The sequence below is a fragment of the Hippoglossus stenolepis genome, chromosome 6, assembly GCF_022539355.2.
Source record: "Hippoglossus stenolepis isolate QCI-W04-F060 chromosome 6, HSTE1.2, whole genome shotgun sequence".
Classification (NCBI taxonomy): domain Eukaryota; kingdom Metazoa; phylum Chordata; class Actinopteri; order Pleuronectiformes; family Pleuronectidae; genus Hippoglossus; species Hippoglossus stenolepis.
In genome coordinates this window covers 16,894,328-16,915,651 of record NC_061488.1, presented here as the reverse complement: position 1 = coordinate 16,915,651, position 21,324 = coordinate 16,894,328, and the positions used below count along the sequence as shown (strand labels likewise).

Here is a 21,324-nt window from a genome sequence, read left to right as displayed (position 1 = left end):
GAGAGACATTAAAAGACGCCAAATATTTTAATATCCACGGTTTTAAGAAAAAAAAACACTGAACTTTACAACCTCAGAAACTAATAGACATTGATGAACAGCAATAGTTACAAACATCTTAATAATAATCTATATATATTTATAAAAAAAACTTACCAGGAATATCAAAACAAAGCACTATTTCTATTTACACTATGACAATGCATAATACTGATCATAAGCACAAATAATCCTAAATCATTTTACCTAAAGCATTAAAGTGCTCTGTCTTTGACCAGTTGGTGTTAGCCGGTGGAAGTGTGAACGTATGAGGGCCATGGAAAAATGACTGCATCTCAGGTAGAGATTATTGTCATGGTACAAAGTCAGCTACTTACTAGAAACAAATTTGACACCATACTAAAATTGCACCATGATCAATCATGTTGATGGAAATGGATTGAAATTGGAATGTTGTTAATGATTAAATATCCACACCAAGTGCTATGAAGAAACACACAGCTAGTATGAGGACCCTGCCCTGCAAGGTTTTATTCAAAATTCACCAAAAAGTAGAAACATGCTACTGTCTTGTCTAGTGTCTTAAACGGGGATGCCATTCTTAATGTATTTTTCACCACTCTGATTGAATCCCTGCTATTAAGATATAATACTGTTTTTGATATTTTGCCTCTCAGCTGTTTTGTAGTGTGTTTCCATACTAGTATAAATACAACACCTCCCACAGTAAAAAAGTAATGGATGCAATGTTTTACTTTTGATTTTACTTGTTGACTTGGATGGGACTTCCCTTGAATACACGCTATTCATACCAAATCCCATTTAATAAATTTGAACATTGAAATGATAAGGGCATACTGAACTAGAAGTCATCAAGTTATCTTTTCCATTAAAATATACACTACTAGGTGATCCCATAACTGATTTACCAATCACCTCTGTACATTTGGTTCAAACAGGAAACACAAGTTTTCATTTTGATTCTAAATACCCATTTTTCAACCCAGCTAGTCTAAAACATTTACAAGTTACAGTATATACATTTGCACAAGTGAAGTAAAACTGAAAGAGCAATAAATAAGGCAGCTGAGAACTAGTTTTATGATAAAAGAAAAAGATACAAATTAAAACTATTCAATGCTACAGTTGATGTTCACCATAAATGTCTGTACTGTTAGAAAAAATGTTGAATATATTATTGCACTGTGAGACCAAACAACATCCCGCCTCCCAGAATATTTGATATTCCTCAGTAACCTGCGATCATTAGAGTCAGAAAACTTGCAGTTCAAACAATGTGTTCTTCCATTGGCATTGCCTTGACAGTTGTATTGTCGCAGTGGTGTACGCCGGGAGAACTTGAGACGTCTTTTGTGGTATCTCATGTTCAAAGTCCTGGATGGAGCAAGTGTTCATGCACAAAATAAGGACAGCACAGGAAAGTGCATTAATACACTGAAAAACATTCTAAACAAAACTTGATTCTCTGCAAGATCACTGACGGAAACACCTAACTGCACATTTAAAGACCCGATCCACATTTTAGTACTCTGTAATTAGGCTGATTGTGACAATAACGCTGTCAAAACAGTCCCGAGATTCTTTTCAGCCTCAGTGAACGTCACTTTCCATGAACTCCTCCTTGATGGAGTGTTTGTTACGTGACATTCTGCAGTCGGGCATGTCGAAACCAAAGTCAGCCCACTCATCACCAGCTGCTGCCATACCTGACGTCCCAACGACACCTGACCTGTTGGGGATGGTGATGGTGTGGCGGACGCGAAAGTGCACGGCCTCCATGACGCGCTGGCGTTGCAGTTCCCCACCTGCAGCGCCGATGGCAGCCATCGCAGAGGCGGCCATGTTGCTACTGGAGCGAAGAAGCTGCTGCTGTCCTTGGTAGTCATGGTGATGGTTAGAGGCGGGCAGCTGGATGGGAGCGCCATGTTTCATGTCCTGCAGACCTCTCCAGATGACGAGGCGGGACTGCTCGGGTATCTTCAGCGCACCTAAATCCTGACAGAGGCACAAACAGACATTGGAGAAGTGTGAGTATGAAGTAGAAGACTAAGAAAAGAAGACAGATTATGATAAGAGTGTCGGTGCATCCTTGTGTATTTGCAGATAGACACTATTTGTGGTCAAATACTCCACAGGACACCTTTAATAAGATTAAGCCAAAGTATTCCTTTTTCAAGTGGGTTTCCAAAATTTTCACGTTCACTATTGTTTCCTCTCTCTCTTTGCTATGACATAGCATTTGATATTATAATGACTGTTGTCACTGTGAGGTAGTGAGTAAACAAACAGAGCAGTTACCTCCATGGTGAGATTCTGAAGATGGTAGATCGACTGGAAGCCTTGGGAGGTGAAGTACTCGATGAAGTTCTGACAGCCCAGACTGGTCAGGAAACTGTATGGGGAGAAAAGCAGGGCTGCTTAGACTGTCATCAGACCACAGCTACAAAGCTTTAAGTAGGACTGAAATGTAAAAATCTATTTGACACAGACGATAAGTGCAGCTGTGCTTGAGTACAACAAAGCATATCCCAACTGTATTTTCAGGGGCAATGAGTATGAATAGAAAAGCCTTTCAGTTCTGTTGTATCACATCATCATCTCACTATAATATTAGTTTATTTTAAAACCGAGTGAAAGATTTAGGGCTTATATTGAGCCTCAAGTCCACAGAAACCATACATCCTGATAGATGCAATTGTGGTAGAACCATAAACATGCATTTATATTAATGATTCATAAGGCCATAATTGCTTTGGTGAAGAACCTTTATTATAAATACATAAAATGTTAAAGTTTTGGTAACATACAATGTAATCGAAAAAGACGCTATACTGTACAATTCAAAATAAACATGATCTAGAAAATGAAAAGCTGGACAAAGTCTGACGTATCAAAAAAAAAGTTAAATTTGTGTCAGCCCAACAACTGCATTGACACATTCTCTTAGAAAAATAAGAAAGTAAACAGTTTTAAATTAAACAGAACGTAAACAACGAGAGATTCTTTTGAAGAAAATCCACTGTAGTGCATTGCAAAGGTATATGTAGGCTGTATACATAGTGACTGTGTGAATGTTTTTAGATGTATGTGTATGACGCACAGTTTGGGCTTCATAACAAACCCCAACATCTGATTCAGACACTTAGCTCATGCAACTAGTTGCAGCGAATTAAGGTAAGAACACTAGTTGCTTGTAGACAGTCGACAAAGACATAGACAATTTTATCTTACACTGGTAACAGGACACAGCACAATGTTTTATTTATTTTTCCTTATCTTTACTCAAACATTAATTAACCTGTTGCTATAACACAACCTTTCCACTTAAAGTTCTTTTTAGGCTGTTTCATAAATAGTTTATTTATCAATTGCATGGAGCCAATTCCTCTTTGGGCTTTCATTGTGGCACCAGCCATGGTTGCTGGGAGATTTGTGATGTAATTGCGAGTCTTTGCAAAGCAGTCATGATCAAATCAAACTGTCTGTATTACACAGATCCATCTTTACACATTTCACTGCAAAAAGGACCCCCCCTCCCAAAAAAAGAAAAAACAAAGTTTGGCCAGATGATCAAGCATCAACGTGCCACTTGTTCGTATTTAATCCATAGAACCTTCAAAAGATGGATGACATGACATGATGACAGGGTTGTATAAAAATTAGACTAAAATATCACACATACAGGGGCTGCCATCTTGCGCTTTTGACAAACTCTTTGACAAAAAAAATCTATTTGATGTGTTCTTTTTAGTTTGGTCAATGTCCCATCCACTAACATGGAGTGGAGTGGGCCGGGTTTATGAGCTATGCTGCAGCCAGCCATCAGAGGGCGATTAACGATGGTTTGGCTTCACGTTTGGGAGCCGACATGCCGTCCACCTTTATATACAGTCTATGATTTGAAACCAACAAGTGCATGTGATTGTCTGCTGGCCTTTTACAGGAGAAGAGAGTAGAGGTGTCATTGGAGGGTGAGGTACCTGACGAGGCTGGGGTCAGGGTTATACGGAGGGGGCGGGCTGCAGTGGGAGGCAGACATTAGAGTCTGACTGCTGTGGCCACCGTTCATATCACCGTTGGCCTGCATGTGGTGGCTGTTGAGCATGTTTGAACCTGGGACAGAGGAAGGGGCAGTCAATACATAATCAGCAGCAGATGACCTGTACCATAATGTACTACATACTACAATCGCATACAATTATTTGTATTAATTTTTTCTGTTCTGAAACCTTTATCAACATACTGGTTTGAAACATGCCACATGTGATTTGATTTGAATCACACACACGCGGTATAAACTCACCCATATGAGCTATGGAGGTGGGGGCAGTGGGGTGTTGCTGGGGCTGCTGCCCCACCAGCTGGTTGACTGAGGGCTGTTTGCTCAGGCCTCCGTGGGCATGAAGCTTGTTCATGTTGGACATTGGAGAGTAAGAGGAGGGGGATGATATATGACTCCTAGAGAAACGAGGACAAAGAGGCAGAGTTCAGTGAGATACGTGGGATATGTGTGAAGGACTATTTATTCAGCTTCTTGTGAAGGTTATTTCATTCTACTCCGAGTTTGTAACTTCAACTTCATCTGGAAAATGACTCATAAAGAAGTGTGTCTGGGTGTGGATATATTTGTGTGTATGGCAAAGTGAGAGTAATTTTATATGTTTGGTGTATTTGCAAACGTACTGGCAGCATGTTTTTGTGTTTCTCTTTAGCCCTGTTCATACCTGAGAGACCCAATCTCAAATGTGTCCTCAATGCATCTTAGGTGCATCACACCTGTACTTAGAGCTGCCCACTTGTGATTGGATCAGAGTGGATGTTAATATCGGGTCTGAACAGGGTCCAGAGCCTCCGTGTGCTTGTGCATGTGTGTGTGAGTGACTCACGGTCTCTGCAGCAGTTGCTGCTGTGTTTGTTGTCTATAGGAGTCCACCAGTGGCTGCGGCACCAACTCCACCAGCTCCAGACTGTCTTTAATCTTCATCAGCAGCTCGAAGTTCTCTCTGCCACGAACCTGCGGCCAACACGACACCAAACGCAATCAACAGCCGTTTGAGCACATCTTTAGAACCATGGTTCATAGTTGAGTTAAGGGGTTGAAACCTCAAACATTAGATGTAAAAGAACTATTATTTGTTTAAATTTTTATGAAAAAGTGTGTAAATGACTTACAGGAATGTAGTAAATCTCTTCTTCTCCGTGTCGTCTCTTCCTCATGTTAATATTTGGACTCGGGATATTCGGCGGACTCTGTTTGAAGTCTGTAGACGACAGAATCATACTTCAGCAGGTTTCTCTAACATGCTTCACAATCTCATCCTTAGACATTCACATTTCGTGAACGTCTCAGAATTTTCGACTCACTGCGCTTACTGGCACTGCCATTTTTGGCCACACTCTCATTAAGGGCCTGTTGTTCCCTGAAGTGGTCCTCATCGGCTTTGCGGTCTCTGCCAGGACACGCACATATCCGACCTTCGAACGACCTCCTGCCCAAGACTTGACCACTGGAGTTAAAAGAAAAATATGCTTGTTACTGTAAGATGAAACACTCGGTAGCTTCTACATTCACTATGACCGAAATCTGTTCACACGGTCACATTATGGGGACTTGTCTTCCTGATACGGACAAAAAGCAGGTCCCCATGAGGTTTAGATAAGGTGTGAAGGTTAAGTGTGAAGGTTAGGGTTAGCCATGTGTTTGACCTATGTATAGCTGACTTACTCCCTGGTCTCCAAAGTGATGATGATGAGGATGGGTCTCCTGTTCATGCCGCCCACACAGCTGCTGTTGCACATGAAGTTATACAGGATGGTGGTAAACTCAGTCCCCACCTGCAACAAACAGCAATCAATGATTAGGGATTTAAGGTTTTTCATGAATCAAACAATATCTCTCATTATGCACCATCTGCAGACAAGCCAACCTCCCATTTTCTCTGTAAGTCTGACCAATCCACCACCAGGGGGCAGTGCTGTACTGCACTTTGATGTGAGGCAAGACAATTGATGCTTCCCATGATGGTTTCTCACTATTGTGATTATTTGATGACCTTCATCCTTATTTAACTGGAACTGACCATTCATTTGTAATTAACTTGACAAACATAGGTTTGATCATGGAAATCAACCGGAAATCACTTCATCACTACAATGTAATGTGTGTCTCTATGATAACGAGCCACCAACCTGAGGAGACTCATAGGGCACGAAGACGCTCTGTCGGCCAGTGACAGGATCGTCCACATACTGAGAGAGGTTGTTCCCCTCCACCCGGATCAGGTGACTGGCTGGGGCTGCTTGACCTGTGGGAAGAATGATGGAAGAAAGGTGAGGATGCAGTTGGCTGATCTAACTCAGAGCATCGCACCCTTCATTCACCACGCAGTCTTGTTTTTAAATATGTTAATGCACAAAATGTTTGTGCTTAAGGCCTAAATGACAAAGTTGTGATTAATGTGTCTTATCTCCAACTGTGTGATTTACCGTCATTGAAATCTCGTCCCAGTTCATGATTGGGGCAGCGCTTGACCACCTCCGTGACGTGCTCCGCCTTCTTGTAAACGGGCATGGCTCTGAGGATGCTGCCATGTGGAGGAGAGGCGGACAGTTTGATCTGGATCGGACAGGTCTTAGCAATCTGACAGTAGAGCTTCTTCAGCAGGGGCGAGTACTGGATGGGAGAGGAACAGACACAGGGCCAGAGAGACTCAAGTCAGTGATCTGTGACTATGACGGTGTGCATATGGGAAAAAGTGAAAATGAAAGAGGCATCTCTCTAACATATTCTCAGAACATCAGCACAAGTGAACCAAGACTTTAGCCAAACAACAAAATGCAGTTGCTGTGTTAAAATGTGCATAACCAGGTTTCTTTCTCTTTCTTGAATTCTACAGATGCTCATTTCCAGAGTGAAGAATCAGATCCATTAGTCATCAGTTCACTCCCTTATGTTTTTCGAATAACCTACAGAAAATTAAACTTATGACAATAAAGACAGACACATTAAGAGTTGTTCCCTCAAAACATTGATATGAATAATGAGATAAAAGATAGGAAGATTTATCTCAAAGGATTTACCACCATAGACATCAGGGTAAAATAATGTTGTAAGAGATGCTGCTGTATCTTAATGAGAAGAAAAAGTGATTTGAGCCATTACATTATCTATTAGTGCAGCAGAGAAAAAAGGGATTCAAGTGGACAAATCAAAATTAATCAAAATATAATTTTATGACAAAATTGCGGGGGCCCAAATAGGACACTGTAATTATGGTATAATGTTATGACTGGAGAGGAGAACACATGGTGTCAGGAAAGGGAGCGTAAGTAAAGGGAACTGTGTAAAACAGTCAGCAGTAAATTTGAGTCGGTGTTAAAAGTAAATACTGGGTTATTAGAATGAATAAATGATTATTATCCAGCAGAGTGGGTCTGTGGGTGGTAATGTGAGATAATGCAGATGGTAGAGGAAAGGCATAAAAGGACAGAGTCAAAAAATGGTGTGTGGGTTAGGGTTAGGGGGTTGTGTGTGTGTGTGTGTGTCTGTGTGTGTGTCAATACCAGATGGGGAAAAGGTGAAAAAAACGTTGGATGTATTTTACTGCATTCAATCAATTCAGTTCAATGAGATTGTGCTGAGCTGTGTTAGCTAAGTTTTCAATGACTCTTTGTTTATGAGCATTTACACATGCAAGTGTGTACTTGTATGTATGCGTGTGAATGCCTGTTCAGACGCATCACAAAGACGCCGGGACAAAGGATGGAAGAGCCTTAACATGCCCCGACATAATCACAAAATCTCAAAAATCTTCCCCGCGGAAGTTGGGACCTTCCAGGAAAGAAAGAAGACGACAGTTGTCCTGTGTGGGCTTGCAACGGTGAGCTTGATTTCAGATGAAACAGTGAATCATGTGGCAGAAATAGAGTATATGCAGCTCAATATCTGCCACGTCACCTTGGAAAAAACTTTAGTGTCATTTTTATTATTATTTTTTAAATGTGATAGGTGAGAGAAAGCACACAACAACATGAGAGCTATTGAGAAAAGCTGGAGCTGTAAATCACGACCACATTAATGGTCTGCATCTCAAACCTCCTACCAGAACCCTCAATTATCATTTTAAAGTTTTTATCTGGTTGACTTTAACCATGTGGTAAATGGTGAATATTTTTACACACTTCAACGGATGAGTGTGTTTGTAGGGGTTTGTATAAAGTCTTCAATGGACCTGAAGGACATTTCAAAACTAACACCTGATGATATTTTCAAGGTTATTTCCGTTTTTTAACAAAAAGGCTGTATTACAAATAGACATTTTGGGTCTAACAAAACATTTTCATAAAGATTTCTGCTGCATTGCGTGAAGTGTAGTATCCACTTGAGCTAGAAAACCTATCTTCACCCAACTCAAATGGATCACTTTTTCATTTGGACTTCACTTTCATTTAAAACTTTTTATAATTTGTTCTTATCATTCCAACTCTGGTTTGACTCTCCCTCCAGACAGCATCTGGCCTGATGACGACTGGCATAGAGTCATTCCTACGCCAGCAACTGCTTGGATTCCTTGTTGTGACACCGTTACTAAGCCCCTCACAACCACACACACACACACACACACACACACACACACACACACACACACACACACACACACACACACACACACACACACACACACACACACACACACACACACACACACACACACACACACACACACACACACACACACACACACACACACACACACACACACACACCCTTAGCCATGGGCACTCCCTTGAGGGCAATGGAAATACCTGTGCACAACATTACCTTTTCCCACCTAACTTTCCCTGACAAGTCTGAACAGACCATCCATACCATGAATAAATATTTTTTCTGAGAAACAAAAGCCAGACAGAGTTCTTATTTACAAAGCTGGGGACTTTTCCTGTAGCAACAACCACTCACATCTAAAAAAAAACAAACACATCCATTGATTTATCTTCCAGCATGAGCACAGCAGACTTTTGACTGCTTTCATAATTAAAAATTAAATTATTGACAAATTAGCAGGCAGCGTCAGAGAAAGTTTGATATTTGGTCATGCTGGTGGTTTCGTGGCTTTCTGTTTGATGAAACGGTTCCTCTTCCATTGACATATTTAATTGTAAATGGATGATCCACGTTTTCACAGGCCTTTTGAGTTTTTAGCTGTTTTTATAAATTTTCTAAGCTATTTATCTTATTGCCTTAAAAGGAGGCAGTGTTTTCATCTCTGTCCATTTGTTTTTTCGTTGGTGTTTTTTGTAGGCAAGACTATTCAAAAACTAATGGACGGATTACCTCAAACCTTCGTAGAAGGATGCAGTATGGGTCAGAAGAGAACCCATTCAATTTTAGTGCGGCTCTGGATCAGGGGGCGGATCCAAGAAAATCCATTTTTTTTACATTGTGAGATAGGGAGTTTTTTTGTTTTTTTTGTCTTTTGTTTCCTTGATTTCCAAGAGAATAATGAATGGATCTTGATGAAGCAACCTGGTGTGTTGAGAGGACTGATCGTAATGAGTGTGCAATTTGGTGCAGATCCAAATAAAAATCTGGATCCAGTGGATTTAAATGTGTTTGGCCTTGGTGGAGGTCTGTAAACTCTACTCAGTACCATTCTAGTTTTATTCATTTGCCTCTCTACATGGTTTTTATTGTACACTTTGGTCAATTTTGCAATTCCATGTATTTTCTGAAGTCCTGATGGCCGAGTATTAAAAGTGACCATTGGTTCTTGAGACATTGTGGAGACAGTAGGAATAAGTGGCTCGACGATATGGGTTTTTAAAATCTCAGAGTGCATGAAAAAGTCATAAATTACTTTTCGTGCAGATGCCATGGGAGACGTCTCAACTCGTCCAGCACATCAACTAGTGTGCACTTGCACTGACAGGGAATAGGCCCGCACACACACATGCATCACAGATTAGTCTGTGAGGTCAGCTCCTTGTGTCATCGACAGAAGCGAAGCATTAATGAAGGAACTACACTATCTGATGTGTATCATCCTGTTCAGACAAGAGATGCATAATATTCAGACAAGTGATGAATAAGCTGGGCTTCGTTTCAGGACACAGGGAGGGATGAAAGGATGGAGCGGAAGGACAAAGAGTGACTGAGAGTGAGAACAAAGAACTACTGACTGAAGATTAATGGTTTGAGGTGGAAAAACTGTTAAAATGGGTACGAAAATAAAATTAACAATTGAGGGAGGAAACCAATTTGGTTAAATAGGGGATCAGATTATTAGATAGAGAATTTGTAAATGTTCAAAAAAAGGAAAGATGTCAATTGCAGAAGGTTCAACCGGATGTTATGAAATCTATTCAATCTGTTGATTTTAGTTGATGTAGACACTGTCCTCGTTGAGGGTAACAACAACATTGACAAAAAAAATTCTCTTTGCAATTTATGTTTAAGTTTTCCCAAACCTCATCCACGCTGATATGTGCATTTCCTTTCACAAAATGTTCATGCTGGACTGGACGTCACTGGGGAGTTTGTTTAGTTTTACGACTTAAATTGCGATGCAATTTCAAAAATTAGATATGTGGATATGTCAGAAGCTCATGTAACATTTAATCAAATGTGCCAGCCTCCTAAACATCCAGCTTATCATCCCAAAATGGTTTAATGTGACCATGACATGTATGTTTGGATTTACAGTCAAATCATCCATCACTCCATCCATCCATCACTCTTTCCATCCATCCATCCATCCATCCATCCATCCCTGCCTCTACACTTTGGACCAGCAGAGGCAGGTCCTGACAGGCTGCTGGAGACAGGGTGATGATTGCCAGACCGTCATCCATATACACAAGCAACAACTTGCCCGCTGCAAATTCACTTAACTGGCCAAATATCGAATACATTTATGCACGCGCTCACACACACACACACACACTCACGCGCACGCGCACACGCACACGCACACGCACACACACACACACACACACACACACACACACACACACACACACACACACACACACACACACACACACACACACACACACACACACACACACACACACACACACACACACACACTGTAATTGCTGTTTGTCTCTGGGGAAAAAGAGGTAATGACCTTAACAGACTGACTTTTTTTAAGAATCATTCTTTCTTGTTAGAAATTCACTGCAAATGTTCCTCTCTTTTTTCACCCTTGTAAAGCATTATTGTTTAGATAGAATAGAATAGAATAGAATTTCCTTGAGTCTATTAGGATATGAAAATAATGATTTTAACCTATTCAGCCAACTGACAGATTACACAATGTAAGAAGTAATAGAGTGAGTTGAATGGCTTCATATTGACTGTATTACTGCTCAGCACTGGTGAAGTATGGATTGTAAAAGTTCTGTATTTATGACAGCATGGCATATACACAGTATTACACAGAGTGTTAAGGGACACACAGCAGAATAGAGCAGTGTTAAACATATTCGTTTTCCATGATTGATGACATACTGCAGTCCAGATTTCCACTGAAGATACTGGATAATGTTCACAGGGACGATATTAGTTAAGATATCAATCCTGGAGCCTCTATTTTCTCGAATACATCTACCGGGTGACTATAAAAAGCACCTCTCATTTACAGATTCACACACACAAGATCATGTACTTGGCTGGCATCTGAGTATGTGTGAAAGACACCATCTTTATCCAGTGTGTTTTCCCAGATCCGGTGGTCGGCAGGACAGGAAGGCCAGTGGTGATGTGGCCGCGGATGATGCATGGGGAGAGGAGGGGAAGGACGCATTGTGTTGGGCTTGTTGGGACCTGTGTCCTAACGGAGAGAAGCTAATAGCTGGGAAAAGCAGCTTCTGACAAGCCGCCGCGCAGTGCATGTTCGAGCCTGTGTACCCCCATCATCCCCCAAACATACTGTACGCACACACACACACACGAACACGCACACATTCACATAAACTGAAGACTGAGTGTATGGAAAGAAGTCTTATTATTTGACAAGGCAGAGGTGTTACATCTCATTTCCAGCCGCAGTGACGCTTGCCGGCATCCACGCCAAGGAATCATCTTCTAGGGGCAAGATAGCGGCAGAGTTTCAGAGCTATTATCACTAATGCACGGTGTCTTGACGAGACAAGAGGGGGACTGGAGGATTACCAGGCGAGCTTAACATGGGCTTGGTTGGATTTGCAGCATGTGGAAACATTATGATAGTTGAAAAAAAGCATTGTGTCTTCTCTTCTCTTCTCCTCTCCTCTCTTCTCCTCTCCTCTCGTCTCGTCTCTTCTCTTCTCGTCTTTCCCTTGGTACTCAGCTGTGTACAACCACAAATCTAACCTTTCTTGTAATCTCCAAATGCCACCCACTCTTACCAGGAGGATGGGAACCAGGTAACTGATTACAGTCAATATGCTTCTATGACGTTCGGCATTCCCCACTGCCTGAGGCCTTAAAAATCTGCAGGAAACCCAGACTGTTAAACTTTATTCAAACAAGGTGATTCCGTCTGGTCCAGCTATCGTCATCCTTTTCTTTGAGCATGTTCAAACCAGGACTTTCTACAGAATTTTGCACAAACACACAGACCCACATGTGCATACACATTACACACACACACACACACACACACACACACATAAAATCCTCATCCACAGTGTTATTTTTGGGGGAATCCCCTTCCATTCCAAGAGGCTTGACCATAATCTCTTTTCTTTTCAAAACTAACACTTGAGAGACTTGACTTGTCCTTGATCTGATCCTTTAAACATATTTTCCCACTGAGCTCAAATGTAGCCTGGCACATGTTTATGTACACTTGTGTTTTTATACCTGTAAAAAATGTAAAACTACTGCATGCTGTCATTTTTATTCAGAACAAAACATTGTCCTGCCTGCATTTTAAGCAAAACTTCAGCGGCATCAAGAAGTATCCCACAGGATTAAACACTGTCATACTGCATCATTTCACACATGAAATGCTTTGTTGTTACTCTATAATAATCTTTAAGTACATCTTCTTATACAATCATATAATCAGGCGTGAAAGATGAAAAACAAAGCATTACAGTAAATTCCATAAAAGCTGTGAGCAATCACCCTTTTTTCTCTCTCTCACTCTAATCCCTCCTGTTTAACTGCAGCAGAGGCATCTGAATAATCACAGGCTTCCACACAGTCCTGTTTCTGCTGCCTCATCATCTGTATCGTAAGTCGTGTGCCAGTCACAAAACATCTTTTGTTTCTGCCGGTAACACACACACACACACACACAAACAAAGCCATGATTTGAGTCATTCAGGCAGGTACAATCAATGCTTTCTTCTTTGTTGATTCAATTGGGATCATTTTCAAGCTATTATCCACGCAACCAAGGATGAGAGGAGTTTATTTTGTTTGTCACATAAGGCAAGATCGGGCCGCAGGTTGGTAAAGTCAGTAGAAACATTAAATCATCTGTTGGCAGTTGCCCTTCAGTTAAAGGTAAAAAGATATTTTGAGATGATCAGGGATTATCGCTGATTTGATACATTTTCTGGGATGAAACAAGGTTAAACTTAAATGACAAAAACTAATATCATGGTCCATGTTTTTCTTGGATTCTATGAAAGCACTTTGGCCGTGAGAAAGACCTGAGTAATAGAATGGACGAGAGAGAAAAGAGATGTCAGACGTATTTTAAGAGAGGACCGGGAGAAACGCTAGGCGCCAGAGGTGACAGCCATGAGTGCGTGTTAAGATCGGAGGAAGAAAGAGACGGAGAAGAAAAGCAGCAGGTCAAAGACCACCACTCTAATGTCCAGAGGGGGATCTTCTTACATCACTGAGGGCTGAGTTAAACAGCCCGCACCATGCATGGTTACTCCCAGCAAACACAGCCACGGAGGAAAACCTCACTCTATCACGCCGAGACACTCACAGGCCTTAAGGCTCGCAGACACACACACACACACAGAGTGAAGGAAGTGCAGTTTGTCTCTCGTTACTCTTGTTTCAGGGAGGTCAACTGTGTGACAGTCGGAGGTGACACCTTTCCAGCAGTAGACCCCTCATTGGGTCATGACGAATTACGCAGCTCCCATTTCACCTGTCTCTCAGCACCATCACATCACACGGCAGTTGTCTGTGTTGTATTCATTAGATTTGGTTTAAGTCTGAGTTAAGGTACCTCTGAGTTGTGTTCAACTGGGACTGCTGGTATTTTGTTCTAACCCGTAAATTGCATTATATATACAATATATGAAAAAGTGATATATTGTCCCAGTTACAAAACTAACAAAAAACTAATGTTCATCTTTGTTAGTTAAAATAATATCCCAAAAGTTCAAAACAAATAGTAAATATCTACTATGAATCAACAGGCAACACCAACAGTGTCAAGAATGGATTAACACTTAACACATTATTACTGTAACAGCCTTTCTGAATAGTTGAAATATTACTGTATTATTATTACACCAATAGTGATTGAACCATTCCTAAACTTTGACATATTTTGTGAATAAACATTGTTTTCTTTTAATAGATTGATTGAATTGCCTCAAAAGACACTGGACACTGGACAAAAGGTGTCTCGGCCACATACCAAACTTTTCCTGTTGCATTAGGTTTTATTCCAAGAGGTGAGTGGAGGACATGATGAATTACTGAATGATGCACAACTTTCTCTTGCACGTGACACACCAGCACACGTGGTGGCTTGGAGGACTGTGTGCACATGTGAAAGTGTTGTGTCTATGTGTAGATGTTTACGTGTGTGCAATACAGTTACTCACTAAGAGAGAGGGAGAGAAAGAAGAAGGCAGAGAAACACTAATCCACAGACACACACACACATTGCACATCAAACAAGAAAGGGTGTTGTACTCACAGTCCATGTGGCAGACTTGGCGGTGCTGGACTGCTGGAAGGACACCTGGAAGGTGTGCGGTCCAGGGTAGTCGGTGTTGGACGGGATGGCAGGGGCAGGCGACAGGCCCTCGAAGGTGGAGTTGGGCTGGGAGTAGGGTGAGGGGGTGGGCACGGCCGACGAGGAGGCGTTCTCGGAGCTGTAGGGGCTGGCGGAGGTCGCACGGCTCCCCAGGCTCTCCATGCTGCTGCTCAGCAGGTTGTACTGGGACTGGGGAGAAAGGAAGAGGGAAGAGAATGAGGGAGGCGGAGGAGGGAGGAGGGAGGCGGGGGGAGGACACAGGTAGAGGTGCTGGAGAGACAGGGGCTTGGAAGCTTGCAGGGAGGTCGGGTTACACTGGGAAGCTAGAGTTGTGGGTAGTGTGTGTGTGTGTGTGTGTGTGTGTGTGTGTGTGTGTGTGTGTGTGTGTGTGTGTGTGTGTGTGTGTGATGCTACATGAGTGTGGACACACATGTAACTGTCTAGGTAGATGTCCAAAATCTTCACTGAGCATTGTTTGTTTGATTTTTACACAAGAAATGACAGAGAGGAAAAATCATCACAAGCTCAGGACAACAAACCTGAGTGATAGTGTGTGTGTGTGGCGGTTGCATTGAAGTCCTCACAGGAGCCTCCTTGGGGCTATGTGAGGCAAGTTGTAAAACACAAGCGTAATCTGTGCTCTGCCTAATTGCCTGTCATTCCCCTGTTGTCCTCTGCGTTGTGTTTGGGAGGAGAGGGAAGATTTGTTGCCCTGTGTGCAGCGACACTCTTGTTAATGCACTGTGTGAGGCCCTTAAAGAGTTAAGCTACTGTACAGTAGAAGGAAAACTACTTTGTGACCCCCGTATTTCTTTTATTCATGGTCTTTTGTTAATTCTTTGTCACACTACTTGAGCAAAAACAGAAAAATCTGAAGACATAAAGCAACAGTGAGTCCACCTGTTAAACTTCTGCCCATCAGTTACAACAATGAGTCCACGTTTGTATCCTTTCTAACTCAGCAAAAGAAACCAACTTACAAGCAATGATAATGACAACGATTAAATAATATCGATTATTAAAGTAAAGATGAATGTCTCGTCCATATGCGTGTCACAAAACTGACAGAGACTGTAAAGTTCACACTGAATTTGCCATGACATTACACACACATACACAACCACCCTATGAGCAGAAAAGCATAAAATCTTTACCTTCTTTTTCAAGTAGTACATCCTTTACTGCTTTGGTCTCATTTGTTAAATCTTCAGTCAGAAATGTCCGGACACAGTAAAGCAAAGAGAGTGCAGGACCAAGCCGAGAGTTCAGGAGAAGTGTGCATCAGTGGACACACAGTCACACAGTCACTCACACACACACCAAACACGACACATACACAGACACATGTACAGCCAGGAAAGGGGACAGAAGGTGAGGACTGGCGTGGAGAGAGAGAAACGATAGACTGAGACGAGAGGAGAGAAGGAGAGAGGCAAAGAAGGATGGGAACCCAAAAAATGGTACGACGTTCTAATTATGGCATGCCCGGACATAGACGGCAATGCCGGGGCGCATGTACACACATGCTCCAAAACACCTTGTGAAGGCCTGCACTAAGTAAACACTGTCTGGTCTGAGATAGAGAGAGAGAGAGAGAGAGAGAGAGAGAGAGAGAGAGAGGCAAGAAGGTAAACACATGAAAGAATAGTTCAAGGGTCAGACCCCCGCACCCAGTATTGTATATCAATACAGCTTTAAATCAACAGTTTATCTTTTAAAAACAGAGACTCCTGATCACCAATGGACACAGAAATATATCATTGATCCAGGAGAATCTGAGTAAATGGTTTATTAAATGGTTTAGTTTAACTGTAAACTGTTTTGTTTTTTTACTTCAATTTTCCCAACCAAGCCCAGACAGAATTTACAATTACTTAATAAATAAACATGTTTTAAATTTACATTTAATTACTCTAATTTGTGGGCAGAAAATTCCAAAACTAATTAAACACAACAATGGTATTTCATTTAGACTGGACGTGCTGGAACTTCTCTTTATTTACCTGTACTCTGGAAGTCATAAAACCATAACCTGAATTCATATCCTCATTTCACCTGGACATCCTGCCCCTAAGTGCTGATTTGTGTTTTCAACCTCAGAAACTATAACGAAGTTACACAAGGATATGTAAACTTCATGCCAGGGTTCATGAGCTGAAAGCAGAGGGACAGGTCAGTGTCCTCGACTTCACGCAAACAGTGTAGGTTAAATGTGGACCTATGCATCTGTGGGTGTTTAGAGTCCAAAAACTTCTAATGTATGATAGTTTTATGCTTTACTTTCTGGTGTTGCAGCCTAATATCAGTGACAACGCTAAATCACTCATCACATGCAGCGCCGAAACGATTAGTCGATTAATTGTAAAGTTAATCAACTGAAGAGTGGTTGGGAAAAGAAATTGTCGTTTTATTAGGGAAAAATGCCTCACTTGTTTAAAATTTTGAAATGTTTTGCTTTCTTCGTAATGTATGTACGCCGTGTTTTGAAATGCTGGTCGGGATTAAATAGGAATTTAAAGATGTCGCATAGAAGACTAACTATTTCTTGTACTATCTGCTCACACTTTGATGACAAAACAATCAATACAGTAATGAGAAAATAAAAAACAAAAAAATGTCAGCTGTAAACAAGTGTCTTAAATGTCTAATATGTGGTTGTGAAAGGTGGGATAACTGTAGCATATGCTACATATATACCACTATATGAAAAGTATGAGAGTGAGTTCCTCTGCTGATGTTATTTTTCTGAGTAGTGTATAAATAGCCTATTCTGAGTGCTCCCTCCATTATATGACTTTTCACTCTTTACTACTTTTGAAGAAGAGCTATAGTAAAATGGACTTTAAGGGCAAATCGTAAGTTCAGGTGTGTGTGTCGACAACAGAAAACACTTGACACTTGGGGCATGCACACTGTCACACAGACGCATGCACTCACAGGTGTGCTTGGACTTAATGTCTCAACTTGATCTGCAACAAGTTGAAACAGGGCTAAAAACCTCCGCTGCAACCGTGTGTGTGTGTGTGTGTGTGTGTGTGTGTGTGTGTGTGTGTGTGTGTGTGTGTGTGTGTGTGTGAGCGCTTAAGCTTCCCATCCCAACAGAGTCTGATGTCCCCTATGGGCAGCCATCCTGGTAGCTGCCACTCAAAGCCGAGCTTTAAGGGCTAAGAACATTTAGAAGCGTAGATAAGGGAGCAACAACAACCCTCACTTGTCAAGATGAGTGAAACATTATTGGCTGAGGATAAAGAGAGCATCAACATGCTAATGACCTCTGTTTACAGCCACTTATTAAACTGTAGCCTATGGTTTAATGAAAACAGCACAGATACGTTTAACCACCCAGACTCACATGTGTGGCTCTGTTGAAAATAAAGAAACAACCTGACCAAAAACGAAAAGTGAGGCCACATAAATGAATGACATGGCATCATGAGAAAGCTGGTGCATGTCTAAACCTCGCCAGCTATGTTAAATGGAGGTGGGGATGAGAGGAGGAGGTAAAATGTGAAGAGCTGTGGAAGAAGGTTGCCCCCTGTTGGGAATACTTGGAAAAGTGCAGCAACAGGATGCATCATTAAGTGGTCCACAACCTGAAGAGCATTATATTCTATAAAGTTCACGTGAATTGTTATGGATTAGAATAACATTATCAAAGTTAATTTATTATAATTCATAATTAATGTGAGCGTAAAATGAAGTTAAAGCAGAGTGAACTAAAGCTGGATCAGAATGGGTCGGGCCCTGTTTTAACTTCCATGTTTACTCATAAACACACAATTTTAAATTCACGTTGGCCACTTCTTATGCACGCAAGAAAAAGAAAAAAGTACGCAATCCTGAATTTCAAACATCAACTAACTCTCACACTGCATGATGAGAGAACAGAAAATACATTCACCTGCATCACATGTTTGACTGCCACTGACTGGAAACACTGATCATGAGCCAAAGCCAAGTTCATCAACATTACAAGCAAAAGTCTACACTTCTCTGAAACATAAAACATCTTCACTATCAGACCACAACATTTTAAAAACCAGCCTGAATGTGCCACAACACAAACCATTCCATCTTGTCCACTTACCACACCATACAGCATCTTAAGGCTCCTAACAGGCGAGATGGGGTGTATCTACGACGTCTCCGACCCGGCTCGCATAGGACTCGCACTGTGCTGTGGTCAAACGTGGCTGAAGGAGTCGAGCTCTCCACGGCCAGCTGGCCTCACTGTGGAGCGGCACATGATGGAGGATACAGAACACATCCAGCCTTCACTTGTTTCCCCCGCCTGACTGGGCCTTCTACACTGGCCTTGCATCTAACAACAAATCCCCACTCCCCCTCTTTTCTGTCATGACTATTCATTAACCAAGTCAGGCAGGCCCAGACTTGCCCGCTTAAAGATTAGATCCTACCAATATTACACATCAGTAGGGGAAGGAAACCTAGGTGTGTTTGGGAGGGACCCAGGGATTTCTTATTTGACAAACAGAGATGTACAGAGGTTCCGGAATCAATTGTGTATATCAGAGTGTTCCTGCCAACAAAATTGTGGTCAAGAAGAACACTGGGCTCTTTGTCTCATTCATAATAAAGATTTTTCTGTGAATATAAATTGCAATATAGCAACAAAAATGAGAAGGTGCATACACCTGCAAAAATGTATGCATGTTTGTTAATGCACGCGCACACACACACACACGCACGCGCACGCACACGCACACACACACACACACACACACACACACACACACACACACACACACACACACACACACACACACACACACACACACACACACACACACACACACACAGATGGATCTACATTGAAGCAGCAGGAAGTCCAAGCCTGGGGTTTAATTAGCCCTTCCCCAACTCAAACACACACACTACCCCCTCAGTCCCTACAGGCCGCTCAGCAGGGAGACAGATGGAGGGAAAAGGCTGCAGAGGAGAGGGAATCTACAGGGGAGGGAATCTCCTGCACACTGGAGGGAAAACAGTGGAAGGTTGCACCAAAAAAATGTGAACGAAGGAGGGATGTGTGTGTGTGTGTGTGTGTGTGTGTGTGTGTGTGTGTTTGTTTGTGCAAAGCTTGACCCACAAACTGAACCGCAATGGGAGCTCACGTTCTTACCATCACATTGTCGTTCATGTCCCTCATATGGTAGACGTCCATGGAGACTTCGGCAGCGCTGCAGTGGCTCCCCGGGGTGCTGGTGGAGGGCACTGGCCGCTCACCTGGCTGGCTGCCTGGTGGGAGCTCAAAGTAGGTGCTGTCTGGCTCCCTTTGAACACACAAACATCGTGGATACAAGAGGGTCAAAGGGAGGTTTCCAAAAAAGGATAGTAGCACAAAGGTGGGTCTTTGTGTCTGATATGTCAATAACAAATATTTTTAAAGATATTAATTTAAGGTAAATCTATTTATTTTGGGACTGTTTGGTTTTTCATGCAGGCAAAGGGAAAATTAAAGTCTTTATACCACAATATTTTTACATCCCTAAATCCTACTGAGATGTTTGAGATTAACAAAAGTGGCTGAAGAAGCAAATATCTTTTCACACTGTGATTTTGATTATGTTTACAACACAGAAACACTGGTCAACCTAACATTCTATTACTGGAGTTTAAGTACTGAAATGATGCATTGTCTGGACTAGTATTGAGTTTGGAATAATCTGTTTGCTCATAAAAGAATCTCTCAGGTGATGACAGAAGCTTGTGTCTGACACATCTTACATTTTGATTAAAGAAACCATTATGTCATCAGGAAAATATGTTAATCACTGCATGGAAAGTAAAAGGGTGATCAGCAGATGTTGTTAACACTCACAGGGAACTCCACAGGTGCTCAAAGGTGCCTCCCTCTTCAGTGACAGTGGACTGGGACATCTTAAAGGATGGGTAGTCCGGTGAGGGACAGATCACTCTGGCACACACACACACACACACACACACACACACACACACACACACACACACACACACACACACACACACACACACACACACACACACACACACACACACAAAATAGTTTTTTTTTAATAAACTAGTGAGACAAATAATTTTCCATAAAACGAACTCATCAGTGTTTTCATCAGTGCTCAAAAAGAATCATCTCACACACACACACACACACACACACACACACACACACACACACACACACACACACACACACACACATCATCCAGGTGTGATCACACCAATGTAGTTCCAGTAAGGTGGCACAGGGTGTCAGGGGGCCTGGGCGTGCCCGGACCTGCCGGCCTCGTCACCGTCTCACTCCAAGGGGAAGCTCCCTCCCCTCAGCAAAGTCTCAACAACCCCCCCACCCGCCTCATGT

At 41.9% G+C, this 21,324-nt stretch overlaps 1 protein-coding gene across 3 annotated transcripts in view; it reads right to left on the bottom strand.

Moving 5' to 3' along the window:
* Positions 1-11: 11 nt before the first annotated feature.
* The window catches only part of tp73 (tumor protein p73), a 26,996-nt gene continuing 5,683 nt past the window's right edge, over positions 12-21,324 (bottom strand). The window contains exons 2-14 of one of the 3 annotated variants that reach the window (XM_035158670.2): positions 20,809-20,904; positions 20,110-20,260; positions 14,907-15,155; positions 6,508-6,694; positions 6,211-6,326; positions 5,747-5,856; positions 5,386-5,528; positions 5,194-5,282; positions 4,908-5,035; positions 4,325-4,479; positions 4,002-4,134; positions 2,320-2,413; positions 12-2,016 (exon numbers count right to left, since the gene is read on the bottom strand). In XM_035158670.2, the coding sequence (XP_035014561.1) occupies positions 1,612-2,016; positions 2,320-2,413; positions 4,002-4,134; positions 4,325-4,479; positions 4,908-5,035; positions 5,194-5,282; positions 5,386-5,528; positions 5,747-5,856; positions 6,211-6,326; positions 6,508-6,694; positions 14,907-15,155; positions 20,110-20,260; positions 20,809-20,904 (2,056 nt within the window). In that variant the 3' untranslated portion in view covers positions 12-1,611. Of the gene's footprint in view, positions 2,017-2,319; positions 2,414-4,001; positions 4,135-4,324; positions 4,480-4,907; positions 5,036-5,193; positions 5,283-5,385; positions 5,529-5,746; positions 5,857-6,210; positions 6,327-6,507; positions 6,695-14,906; positions 15,156-16,120; positions 16,455-20,109; positions 20,261-20,808; positions 20,905-21,324 lie in introns of those variants that run through there. The other 2 variants (XM_035158671.1, XM_035158673.2) reach the window with 2 other exon arrangements.